The sequence below is a fragment of the Camelus dromedarius genome, chromosome 13 (assembly GCF_036321535.1).
Source record: "Camelus dromedarius isolate mCamDro1 chromosome 13, mCamDro1.pat, whole genome shotgun sequence".
NCBI classification, from domain to species: Eukaryota; Metazoa; Chordata; class Mammalia; order Artiodactyla; family Camelidae; genus Camelus; species Camelus dromedarius.
In genome coordinates this window covers 7,301,112-7,314,507 of record NC_087448.1, presented here as the reverse complement: position 1 = coordinate 7,314,507, position 13,396 = coordinate 7,301,112, and the positions used below count along the sequence as shown (strand labels likewise).

Genomic DNA, 13,396 nt, shown 5'->3' with positions numbered 1-13,396 from the left:
TTTGCTCCCTGAGACTATGCCTGGCCAGCATGGTTCTCCCTGACTGCAGATGCTGAGCGGTGGTCTCATCCTTTGACGTCCTTTATGACATTCAGTCCTGAGCCTCACACCATTGTGCCTCCTTCCCCCTTCTCTCTGCCCACCCCTCCACATTTCTCTTCTCTCCTATCTCATTAGCAAGACATAACCCACTCAGTCTCTGATGCAATGCGACCTTAACCATTTTTATGCTTGAGCTTCTACCAATATTCAAGCCCTTTTATATCAAAATTATAACAGGGCATAGAAAGTCCTCCATGATCTGACTCCTGCCTGTTCCTTCACATTCATCTCCCACTTCTCCCTGACCCATCCTTAGTATTCCAGCAACTCTGAAATAGTCACAGTGCCTCTTCTCATGTCCTGTAGTGCCTGTCTCATCCTTCTAATTCACTGTCTTTTTCTGATTAATTTTCACTTATCCTTCAAAATTCAGCTCCAGTATAACTTTCTTCATGAAGCCATCCCCAACACCCCCATACTAGCTTCGGTATCTCCTAAATGTTCTCATATTATCTCTATCACTGTTAGCGTACTGCAAGCCATCATCCTTTATGTCTGTGTCTCCTCCGCAAGAATTTAAGCTTCTTGAGAACAGAAACTGTCTTATTATTCGTATCCCAGTATCCAACACAATGTCCATTGTATAATGATATCTAATGATTGCTGAATGGATTTTGATGAAAACAATGAAAATACTGATAGCAACAAGAGTAGTGAGGTCAGTATTTAATCTGAAGCACTCACATGTCCTTAAGATGTTGATGAATTCTGACTGCATAAACTCCTTTCACATCACTCGTGCAGCACAAGCACCTAGCTCAGGGTTTGCTTGGTTCACAGCAGGTGCTAAATGAATATGTTTTCACTGAATTATCAGAACTGGTGATTATTCTTTGTATGTATTGGAGAGAGAGGACTGGACTAGGGAAGAAAGCCACCTAACCTCTCTTAGCTTTATTTTCCTCATTTATGAAAACAGCAGTGATACTACCTGGAAGGATAATTTCAATAATATATTAACAAACAGTAACACATTTTGGAACGAGCAACCATTTAAAATCAAAGTTAGATTGAATTATGATGTTGAACGCTATAGTCCTCTATACAGATGGAAAAACCCTTTTCTGTACTTCAGATGTAAATGTAATTTTGAATAGAACAAAACCAACCTGTTTCATCTAAGTTCAAAATATATCACTTACTTTTCTTCTGAAGATGAATGCATCGACCAATTATCTAGAGATAAATGGGAATAAAAAAATGTCAGAGCACCAATGGGAGAAGCTCAGGCTGAACAAGTTGTATGTTAACATATGAAATTGTAGGATATTTACCAGGTTTCATGCTTTTCAGGCAGCTGTCTTCTTTCTATTTCAAAGGAGACAAGAAAATGTTAGAGGAATAATACAAGTATCAAAGTTTCACAATTTTATTAGTTATTCTTACATATTATTTTGAAAAATGGGGGAAAGGGAAATCTATCATTTGTTCTTACCTCCTGGGCATCTGAATGATCTTTTTCTGGAAGTGCAGGCTTCTTTTGAAAGGATGTACAAATCTTTATGAGCACGATCTCAAAAATAATTACGAGGAAAATTATAAAGAAGATTGCCATCCAGTCATTTTGAGAAGTCCAGGTCTCTAGAAGGTCCCATAATGTCAAAAGTATATCATCTTCCAATTCACCCTGTACCACTTTTTTAAAGAAATAAAATTGCTTTGACATTTTTACGTAACATGCAACATAGATTGATATCTCATTCCGAAGTCCTTGATTGTGAATGCCCCAAAACACAAAAAGGTGATATGCCCATCTCATCAACACTCTGCCAGAGAAAAATTTCCAGTGCTGCTCAGTGTCTTACCAAGTACATCAGTGATTGCTCTGGGCCTAAGTAAAGTGAGGTACGTGTCATAGTGGGTATTAACTGAGCTCATATCAACCTACTTTAGTAATAATGAAAGTTCATTGGTGAGACATGTATGATGCTATCAGTATATTTTTTTTTATTTTTAAAAATACTCCTCTATTAATTTCACACAGAAACACAATTCTATAAACAATCCCTTAGCACAGTTCAATTATCACTATCCTGTCATTCAAAAAATGTGGAACAAATTTGAATTGGACATAACCATTTTCTATTACCACCAGAAACGGTGTATTTTATGCTTCTTTGTGATCAGAAAGAGATAAATGCAGGATTGCCAGATATAGGGTGGGGGGGGGATCACAAAAACTAGATGCCCTAGTTTAATTTGAATTTCAGGTAAATACCAAATAAGTTTTTACTGTGTCTCATTGTGACTTTGTGGGACATGACAGCTTGTTTTTGTGGGCCTGCCTTATTTTTTTCTTAAAATAGAACACCTCGTTTTATATTTCTTTTTGTTAGAGGGATCTGTCAGCAATATTCCTCTTCAACAATCTACTGTTATGCTGAAAAACAAAGTTAGATTTTGGAATGGTCTCTTGGTGAATTTCCTCTTCACCCTGTTTCGGGTGATTCCAAGGAGCAGTTATTTGTGACACTTGATGTCAGACTTAGGGAGGGGCAGAGCCAGATCTGAGTACTGCTCACTTCCCCTCAAAGTCTAGGCAGTAGTTTAGTCACAAGTATACAAAAATACCTGGACTATTAATGAAAATATTAACACTACCATGGATTTCCTTTGAAGATGTAATTAATGTTTCCTTTGTTTTCACTTATTCAAGGTGGGTTGAGGAAAGAAGTATAATTCTTCACACCCGAGTACACTGTTCTGGCTCTTCTGTCACGTAAGTTTAACTGAGTGCAAGAAAGATTTATTGAGCTTGTAGTATCCCCAGTATTGGAGATAATGAGATCAATGACACATCCTAAGAGTGTACAGTCTTCCAGTCTACTACACCATAGCCTACAGGTATTTGTGATCTTAACTGAAGTTTAACTATGATCATAGTGTTTGTCTTTGCAAAGTATACCTCTCCAGAATGCATGGTAGGCATTCCTTAGTTCTAGGAGTAACTTCAGCAATTCCTCTGGATTTTTCTAGGGTAAAGTACACCCTCCTCTCTGATTCCACATCCACATACACAATCAGGGTGATTTTATTCTGCTGGGTTTTTCTATAATATTTAATGCTGCTGGCAGAATACTCAATTTCCCTTGCCTGATGGCATTCTCTAATTCATTTAATATTAACTACCTTAAAGGGGATTCAGTGTTTTAACCCTAAGGCACTCTCTGAATCCCTAATTAGCAGACTATGAATGGCTCTTATAAGAACTGAAAAGTGCCTTCTGCGACTACTGCTGATGCTTAAGTTTGCACAGAGATAGAGTACCCGCCTCCAGGGCTTTGTCATGTTTGTTGCTTAAGTACTTGCCTAGTAATAAAAGTACAATTACCTATTTTTCAGCATAGGCACTTCTGTCCTTTGCACTAGAAATCTCTTCTTGTATCAATCTCAAGTGAGCAGCATAAAAAGTAAATGCTAGATTTATTTTTAAGTCAAAAAGACAATAAAAAGTGAGCAGCAGAGAAATCCCATTACTAACATATTTAGTGTAATATAGACATTAAAAAAAAACTTAGAAAAAAATTCTATTAAAGTTTTAAAAAATTCTGTCGTATCTACCAATGTCACATTCTTTGAACTATTTGGACATTGGGAACTAGGTTTTTGTGCTTTATGTCTAAGGGGAAAGTCCCAATAATAGGTGTATAAAATAGCAATATAAAGCCAGGGGTTGCTAGTAATGGTTAGAAATTCTCCTTCTGTAAGTATCTTAATTCAAGTGTTTATTGAATAATGAACACATAAGATGCTAAGCAAGTAACACAAGCGTTTTATGGATACAAAGATGAATAAAAAACCATTCCCTGACTTGAAGGAGCATGTAATAAAAGTGGTATGAAGCAAATACGTCAATCTACGGAGAAGGCAGTGTGTTAGCAACAAAGGGAGAAGGAAGGTGTTATGTGGCTTTGAAGGAGAGACACGTGGCTGGGGTAATCCAAGAAAAGCTGTGAAGTGGGAAAGAGAATTTGAGGACCTTAAAGGATGAGTAATACTTGGTAGCAGACAAAAACTAATAAAACAAAATTCAGGAAGAGAACTTTGTGAGTCCAGGTTAGCTAGAGTACTATGAAGAGGCTGAATATGGGGGAAATGGTTTAAATGTTGATACAGCCTAATGTGGAGAGCCTTGAACTGAAGCCTTTAACCTTAAGAGTCACCTTTGGAGACCCACCAATAGTTTTGTGTCAATGTATTGAGCAAGGAGACAATGAAATAGTGAAATGAATTAGGCTACTGCAGCCATACAGATGAGCACTGACGACGGTCTGGCTTAGAGTGGTGGTCATGTGAACAAAAAGGGGCACAATCAGTAGTACTTTTGAGACTGAGAACCCAGGATTTGGCAAAAGAAAGCAAATGGATTCAGAAGGGGTACAGAAAAGCTAATGCTGGAGGAGAAAGGATTTAAAGATAATCCCAGAGCTGGTTTGTCCGGGACAAGGTTTCTCCACCTGAGCACTACTGACATTGTAGACCAGACCATAGCAGGATGGTAGCAGCCCCTCTCTCCCACCTCCGAGATGCCAGTAGCACCTCCACCCCAAGCCAAAAGTTTCCAGATGTTGCCAAATATCCTCTGGAAGGCAAAATCACCCCTACTGAGAGCCACTGGTCTAAGTGAATGGTTGAGCCATTAATCAGGGCCTCCAGAGGCCAGCACCTGGATGGATCTTTGGCCGTATCTCAGACTTGGCATTGCACATTTCCCCTTGCAAGACGTGTCAATTCTGTGCAGAAGAGGAGATGGGCCCTTTTCACAAGTGTCTATTTCGACCTTAGACATATCACTCATACCTTATTTTAGGAATTAAATGTTCCCCACTCATGGCTAAGTATACAGTTCTCAAATAAGCTATTTCATCAATCAGGAACAGTTTCTTGATAACTGAGGGAAAAATCAACTTTAAATGACCTTCCATTTATCCCTATACTTGTAGTAGTATCTTTGGTCATCCACATCACAAACAGCTTAATTTGCAAACTTGAATATTACAGCTATATAGCCTGGTTACTAAGCTTTCAGATCTATTTCCTCACTGTACTTTTACATTATAGTCTGCTTTATAGTAAGTCTTCCCCTGTATTTTCCTTTTTCCCATTGGTTTCACTTCTGGTTTACAATATTAATATTTCTCAACTGATTTACACTTAATAGATCAGGACTCTATTTGTCAGTTCTGGATTTTTTTATGTTTTTAATATTTTGATCAGTCTTGTTTTAAAATTTCAAATGGTAAGTATTGATTAATTATATACTATTTTTTAAAATTTAGGCCTTGTTCAAGAAATGTAGTCAAAAAGTAGTTTACACTGCGTGATATGGAAGTTTTGATTATGTAGTTGTACATGCTTTCATTCTATAATATACATGGTTTAGATTTGCTACCTAGGTTTTTGTTCTTTATGCATTATTTAGAAATATTAACAAAAACACCGTGGCTTCACCAGGGCAGGAGGAACGAGGGACCTCAAAAATCTGTCAGCCTCCCAGGCCACCTTGACTGTCTGAGGGGCCTAACATTAGGGCAGTAGAGGAGCCAGAAAAAGGAGTTACTTTCTTAGTATAGAAATCCTCTGCTCCTACAAACTTAGAAATACAGCATCAGCCTCATCTCATTTTTGTGTCCTTAATAGGGAATACAGAAACATAGTTTAATATATAACTCATTACCATTCTAGTCCCGTACAAGTGACATCTGAACTTCTCAAGGCAAAATTAAGTGCCCTCGCTCTGCCAAGATACAGCATAGATGTTAGTCCCACCACTTAGTCCTTATTTTTCATTCTCTCCTTAATCAGAGGTAATTAATCAAGTTCCCGCACATTATGAAACTCCAATTATTTACTAGTGAGGCTTTTGCCTGTAACAGGCCTTCAGTAAATATTTCTTGAATGAAAGTTACTTCATTCTAAAAACAATGTTCAGGGTTCCCATGTATGAAAATGTTATCCTATCCCTTAGTTGAGATTTATTAAAAGATTAGGTGAGTAGATGTGTACATTCTATAAAACTGACTAAACTTACTATATAGTAAGTGCTGTTTTCCTTTTATAAAGATGACACTGCTCTGAACAATTAAGAGTACTTTCTCAGGTGCACAGGAGCAAGACAAAAGTTCTGTTGTAACAAAATTCAAAGTTTAATTTTTCAAACATTAACTATATTAATGAAAATAAATTATATTTAGACCACCTTCAATATTTGTACATCATCTCTATACAACTATAACAGTGCTTTCAAAAGACACTTTGTAAAGGACATTACTTTCACAATTAAAATATGTTTTAAAAACAGGAACATTAAAGAACATTAGTCTGAAATATATCTCATAATGCTGAGAGACATGCTATTCTTGAACAAATTAACTATATGTATTAAAAATAATATGGCTTTTAACTAAAGACAATTATTTCTTGTCCCTTTCAGTGATTTCCTGGATCCAAAACAAAATCTGTGTATTTATTTCTCTGAAAACATCATTTGTTGACCGTCCTTTCACTGCCATGGAATGATTTGCCTTCTCAATCCAGTGGATTTTATTAGGAGCTTGCATTTTCTGTGCCACTTTCTCCAACAAGTTCTAAAGGAAAAAAAGAAGAGGATACTAGACTAAGGCTCTATTGGTGTTTAATAAAGATCTCTCTCCCACCCCGCCTATACTGGTATCCAAGCACTAAACACCTATGCTACAGATAATTTTTGAGGCAATGGAATATGCAAGGAAATGTCCACAGAAGTGACAGTCCATATCTCTCAGATACAATAATGCCACAGAATAGATCAAGCATTCATTATTTATGATAAAAAGTTATTAATTGGAGCAAAAAAATTCTTCTAAAAATATTCCCCCCCCAAAATTACATGATCTGAGAAATACACTAATATTTAGTAATATGTACAAGTTATTTTTCTCAAGTCAATTTAATAACAAATTGAAGAATCTGCTTAGATGTTGAAAAGATAAACCAAATGTACAGTCTACTAATCCCAAATTCACAAGATTCAGGTATTAATCCATTTTCTAAATAAGAGTTAATCCATTTACCGACTCTATAAGGAGATGAATTTTGTCAGTATGCTTACATTTTCAGGTTCTCCAAAGCAACAGTGTAACTAAAGCACAAAACTAGCATTAGTAAAATCAGCATCTTTTTAAAGAGACTAAACACTGAAGGTAATATCTGGGTCCTGAGATGTTCCTCTCTTTCATTCTTTCTCTCTCATTCACAGAAACACGAAGTTATAATTCACCTTTTCACACATTTCATCTGCTGAGCCTGACACAAACAGTACAGGATCTTTTATACGAAAGAGATCTTCATCTCTAAGTTTATGCTGCTGCTTTGGGTGGTGCAGTGGATAGGAAATACAAATGAGACCTCGAACAAAATCATCAGCATCATCTGGCTCAATATGACACATCACAGAAGCAGCTGCTCTTGACCCCATTGAACGACCTAAAATCAATTAAAATTAAATTCAGTTTGAAATATAAACATTCACATAAAGTAGTGGTGATAATGATGTGGCAAATCAGATTTCATTTACTATTTCATAACATGTTGCATATCAACAAATACTTAACTACAAAAGGTGGCAATTAACAAGCTGCAATACCCATAATGGACACTGATAGCCGTGTGAAGAGGTAAAACCTGATCCTAAGCCAAATTTTTAAAAATTACTTTTCTGAAAAATACTTCAACAGGTGAAGACAATCCTTGTGAAGGAATCATTTGAAAGAAGGTGATTCAGGGATATAAATAAATGGAAACATCTTTGGGTTACAGTATATATGAGATTTAAATTTACTTTAAATATTAAAGAGCCTTGATGTTATACATGGGAGTGACTTACCAAAACAAAAAAATCCTTAAGTCATTTCCTGTCATTAATTTTGAAACAAGTTTTCACAAGTGTTGCAACTTACCTCCAAGGAAAACACCTGCAAGTTTGTATTCTCCTGAGGTCTTTAGGTAATTCTAGAAAAATTGACCAAAAAATTATCAATTCTCTTACAAAATGTTCCACTGGAAAACCAACACATTATTTGTCATCATTACTGAAATGAAAATCTTTGCAAAGCCAACCATGAAATCTTAAGGAATTCTGGAAAGAGGTAACCAATTCTGTGCTCTCCTGGTCATATCTTCACTATCAAATCATGTATTAGGTAATACAGGCAAATACATACCAAAAACACACAGCCTAAAAAAATTCAAGTACTAAAATAGTTAAAAAATATTAAAAAATTATGGGGAAAAAGCCAGTAAAAGCTTCCAACTAACATAAAAGTTGATAATACTACTGACATCTAACTTAAGGCTCTGAAAAACTTAGCAAGCTTAAAACAATTTGGATTAAAAGATATATCAGACTTGTTTTATCCGGAGATTTTACACTTTCTAAATAACATACAAAAAAGCCATGCTATTTGTACATTCATTGTATAGGAGCAAAATAATCCAGAACTATATCCTAAAGTTGTATAATTTCAGTAAGAAAATTACAACATAAATAGATTCCTTGGCAATATCATGGAGGACCATTTATGATGTGAGAGCCTATCTCCATAGAAACTAACTGATGGCAAAAAAGAGAAATCTGACCACTACACAGCCTTCATACACTGGTGAGTTTCTAAGAAAACTCATTAAAAGATTTTTAAATTAAACCAAGTGACTGCTAATAAAATATGTCTTATATTTATTAAGAATTTTAAAAACAGAATTCTTTCATAAGTAAATATAAAGAAATTTTCTTACCAAAACTGATTTATATGCCTTAATTCTATGTACAATATTAAGGCCTTTACAGGTAAATCTCAGGCAAAAAAACCCATGAGATGCAAGATGGGATGCCAGTGACATCAAATGAGGAAGATTCATATCTCCTGATGCTCCATGTGTAAGAATTATTCCATATGTTAAGCTCTTGTTAGGTACCAAACAAACAGCATCTAGTAATCTATTTCCAAAAGGTATTTTTAGTTTAACCTGAAATTCAAGAGAATAAAGGGATAAAAAATTACTTCCTTGCCTATTCAGACAAATGAATATATATATTTGTTCTGTGAGACCCATGATTCAATTCATAGCCTCCGAATAAAAAGCAATGATATTAACAGTAGCTAATATTTAAGAAGTACTTATTGTGTGTCAGGTACTATTATAACTGCTTTATATGTATTAATTAATTTAACCTTCCTAATACACCTGCAAGTACTGTTATTATCTCCACTTTATAAATGAGAACACTGAAAAGCACAGTATGTTACATAATGTGCCCAAGGTTATATATCCACTAACTAGGATCTATTCTCAGACAGTCTACTCCAAAGTCCTTACTCTTAACCACTAATGCTATACTGTCCCTCACAGTACAAGTTGAAAACAAATTACTATGGAGCCATATGACTTCAAAAAAAAAAAAAAAAAAAGAAGAAGAAGAAGAAGGAACCCTGAAGATGCGGAACAGATGAAAATATGTATTACCTCCGTATGACTCATTTTCACTGTTGAATAACAAACTTAAAGTGCATTACATCTGAGAAGCAAAGGACATCTCCCTGAAAAGAAGATTCTGTTGTGAAAGGTGGGTAGGCAGACATAGATATTTTAAAAGAACTATGAATGAACACATTCAGTAGCTAAAGCAAACACATTTAGAACTAATCCTCTAAGAACTGGTGTCTTTACATGTCCATTACTTAATTATTTTCATTCCTATGGTCATTCAGAATTGGTTATACGGCCAGGTGTGGGGCTGGCAGATGTTATTTAAGGGAAAGCCAATGTGATACTTTAACGTGGATGCCTTAAGAAAATTAGTGTCAAAGTAGAATGCTGTATCTTGACATATATTTTATTTCCTAAGCATTTTTATTCTCAAACAACTACCTTCAACTTAATTTCACAGCATCTTTCTATTAACCCATGTCCTTTGTCATTCCCAACTCTTCTTCCCGCCCTACAATGGAAGTTTACATCCACACCCTTTGTCATGTGACTTTGCAGAACATTCCACAGCAGGCAGTGTACATCTCCACCCTAATGCCTTTGGGCTTGGCTACATGACTTGCTTTAACCAAAAGAATTTAAGTTTCAGTGTGCCACTTCTGAGCTGAGGCATGGCAAATTTCCAGAAGCACTTTTGAACTCTCGCCCTCAGCCATGAAAAAGACAGGCTCCAGGTATTTTTGCTTTTTCAGGCTGGGTCCCTGAATGGAACACATGGAACAGATCTGAACCCAACACTAAAGTCTGGAGTCCAGCCTAGTCCAGCCAACATCTAAACCACTGAAGAATTATGAAATGTTGACCTAAAGAACCGAGAGGATGAAATGTTGTGAGCCACTGAGACTTCAGGGTTGTTATGCAGCATTTCTTTATACTCTAAGAGACCTTTTACTGTTCAGCATATTATCAACATCAAGATCTCCATTATTCATCTCTTTTCCCATTACATTTACTAATTCAGTCACTGAATAGATAACAGGTACCAACAATAACAGTAGAAAAGTCTCTCCCTCATTCCACTTAAGCCTTACCACCCAGATCCCCTCTCCAAAGTCAACCAATATTACCCAATTCTGCCTCTCTCAGATATTTTATTTACATATATATACACACCTTTCTCTTTCTATAAACTGGTGATGTATTTTTCTGAACCTTATCTGCCCCCACATCCAATATATATTTTGGTAATTACTCTTTTCTTTATACAATGAGCTTCTTTCATTGTTTTTTATGGCTGCAGAATATGCCAAAGAAGGGTTGTACATAACTTATTTCACCAGCCATCTATTAGTGAACATAGAGATTTCTAATCTTTTGCTAAAACAATATTGCAATGAGTGGCACTATACTTAGTATTATTTTCACATGTGTGTAGACATATCTCTAAGATAAATTCCTGGGGAAGGAACTGATTTGTCAAGGGAAGAAACTGATGTGTCAAGGGTGTATTCATTTGCAATTATTTTTTGTGGAATACATTTCATTTTTGAATAGGTAATATATGCACATGGTACAATTTTAAAAGAAAAAAAGTGTATAGTTAAATCTTACATTCTTTTCCCCAGCCACAAAGTTCCTTTCCCTTCCCAGAAGCAACCACTGTGACCAACTTACTGTGTATATCTTTCCTTTAAGTATATGTGTATGTAGAACTCTCCTTCTTTGAGCCTGTAGGGTATTAGACTGGCTGCAAAAGTTCTGGGGTTTGAGTTAGAGGAGCATGATGGACTTCAGACTTCCATTGTCCTTGTTTACCTAAATGTAGCCCCGTAATTAACTGTGCCTGGGGGTCCCCTGCTTCAAAAATCCTGTTTCATGTTCTCAAGAGAATAGCCTCCAATCTTCTAATGGGAAAGAAGCAGTAACACAAAAGTGTGAAATGGCGAATGAGATCTAGATACCTAATTACTTCTCAAACAGATTTCACCTAAAAGTAGTTTTTTGAGTCCTCTACATCCACCCTTAACACCATTAATTTCATCACCAGTTCCCAAAGTGTCTGGTGCTCCTGGTTTCTGCATTCTTAAGATTCTGTGGTTTATATAAAATTGTTCCACAGTATTCCCTGCTGCTGGTTTAAAATTAAGCTTTCTGGGGCCCCATATTTTAGTGCTATTGTTTCCTTTCCAATTTTCCCCATTTTTGTGGGTCTGTGTCTTTTTAAAAAGCCCGATTGTAATTTTAGTGAGGTTTCAGAAGGGAAAAAATTAGATACATGTATTCAATCCACTATCTTACTAGACTACTCTACTGTTCCTCAGCAACTTGTGATTTTTTTTCCCCAAGAAAACTCTACTCCCTTCCAGATTTCACGATGAACAGTCTGTCCTTCACAATCGGTGAAAACGTTCTGGACTACTTGGTAACAGTGAAACAGTCCCAGGGTATAATCCCACCGCAACCTGATCTGGACAGTCTAGGTCATAATCTTTGGATTCAGAAAGGGCACGGCTGGAAGCGCGGCTCAGCCTCAATGTGTTCAACGGCGAAGGCAGCAAATGCCACCAACCTCAGAGAGGCTGAGATGATGAATCAATACTCTCTGGATCGTAGTGAGTTGTGTGCCCACACGCGAGCGTTTACAAGAGCGCTGTATGTGCCTACTGCTCATACTCAGAATGCAACAGCGATCATAACTGATGCTGAAGGATCAGGTGCCGCCGCCGCCGCCGCCACCTCCAACTGGAAAAACGCTTGTACGTTATCCGCCACGTCTGGGCAGAACGTTGGAAATCGCGGCGCAAAGGCAAACGGTTAAGAGTTCAAGTCTCTCGGGGGTCGGTAATCTGGCCGAGTCAACAAACGCCCAGGGGGACAAGAGTAGGAACTGGAGGCGTTTCCCGGAGTTTGGGACCCAAAGGCACCTGAGGGTCGTCCTATTCGGCCCGCCCCGCGCTGTGCGGTGGCCGTCGCCAGGGCCCGGGAGACCCTCAGAGCTCGGAGGCTGCTCCGAACTGGCCGCCGCTGCCGGGCTCGCGGGACCCAGGCCAGCCCCGCTCTTCTCTCCCCACCCACGCCGTCCCCTCACTCCGCCTCCCGACCGGCTGGGAAGACGAAGCCCCAGCGGCCGCCGCCCGCGGGCACCGAACGGACGCCAAACGCCTCACGGAGCCGCCCAAAAGCCCCTGAGGGGCGACGGCCGCGAGCCCGAAACGTCTCCGGTGGGGCCACGGGAAGCCCTCCGGGGTCCTCGGAAGCCGTCCCCAATCTGGCGGCGCCGACCGCCAACGCACTTACCGGGGAAGGGAAAGTGGCCCGAAGAACCTAACTGCCCTCACTCCCTTCAGGGAGCGAACTACCACACTCGAAGGGACCGCCTCGCCGCACCCGCCAGCGCGTTCCGCTACGGCGCTTGCGCGCGCAGGCCCCGCCCCCAGGCGCGCGGGCGGCGCGCGGGGCACGCTGGGGGCGGGAGTTTTCCCGCCGCTGCTGGCGGTGAAGCGGCCGTGACTCTCTGGTCCCCAACGGCCAGCGGCCGGGTGGTTACCTCGTCCACATTTTCTCCACTCAGGACTCTTCCCCGTCCCAGCCACGCCATCCCAACAGTTGCTCAGGCCGAAGAATGTGGGGCCAACTCTGTTCTCTTTTTCACACACCCCACTATCAGTCCAGCCATCCGATTGCAAATACATACAGAATCCAACCGCTTCTTACACTTAGACTTCACCCTCCCGAGCCTCACCACAGTGTTTGCCTGAGTTATTGAAGCAGTCGGCTGAATGGTCTCTTGCTCCAACCCTTACCCCCACACCTCTTCGCTATTTATCGG

General features: G+C 38.8%; 2 protein-coding genes across 3 annotated transcripts in view; both read right to left on the bottom strand.

The window, feature by feature from the left end:
• CCDC168 (coiled-coil domain containing 168) overlaps window positions 1-1,888 on the bottom strand; it is a 28,514-nt gene extending 26,626 nt beyond the window's left edge. The window contains exons 1-3 of the mRNA XM_064492911.1: window positions 1,538-1,888; window positions 1,377-1,410; window positions 1,245-1,278 (exon numbers count right to left, since the gene is read on the bottom strand). Of these exons, the coding sequence (XP_064348981.1) occupies window positions 1,245-1,278; window positions 1,377-1,410; window positions 1,538-1,768 (299 nt within the window). The 5' untranslated portion in view covers window positions 1,769-1,888. The remainder of the gene's footprint in view (window positions 1-1,244; window positions 1,279-1,376; window positions 1,411-1,537) is intronic.
• Window positions 1,889-6,224: 4,336 nt separating this feature from the next.
• On the bottom strand, window positions 6,225-12,977 carry TEX30 (testis expressed 30). Of its 2 annotated transcripts, XM_031466289.2 has the most exons (6): window positions 12,865-12,977; window positions 9,604-9,677; window positions 8,875-9,105; window positions 8,040-8,091; window positions 7,361-7,566; window positions 6,225-6,689 (listed from the first exon to the last, which is right to left on the bottom strand). In XM_031466289.2, exons 2-6 carry the CDS (start codon window positions 9,616-9,618, stop codon window positions 6,516-6,518), a joined length of 678 nt encoding a protein of 225 aa, XP_031322149.1. In that variant the 5' UTR covers window positions 9,619-9,677; window positions 12,865-12,977; the 3' UTR covers window positions 6,225-6,515. The 2 variants fall into 2 exon arrangements, with proteins under 2 accessions (XP_031322149.1, XP_031322150.1); XM_031466290.2 differs by lacking the exon at window positions 9,604-9,677 and having other exon boundaries at window positions 12,865-12,963.
• Between the last annotated feature and the right edge of the window lie 419 nt (window positions 12,978-13,396).

What these genes read in the sequence shown, in the direction of transcription:
- TEX30 (XM_031466289.2), bottom strand. An exon ending in AGGCATATAAATCAGTTTTG is followed by an intron (nt 8,092 to 8,874) that starts GTAAGAAAATTT and finishes CAATTTTTCTAG; the next exon opens with AATTACCTAAAGACCTCAGG. An exon ending in CAGATGAAATGTGTGAAAAG is followed by an intron (nt 6,690 to 7,360) that starts GTGAATTATAAC and finishes TTTTTCCTTTAG; the next exon opens with AACTTGTTGGAGAAAGTGGC.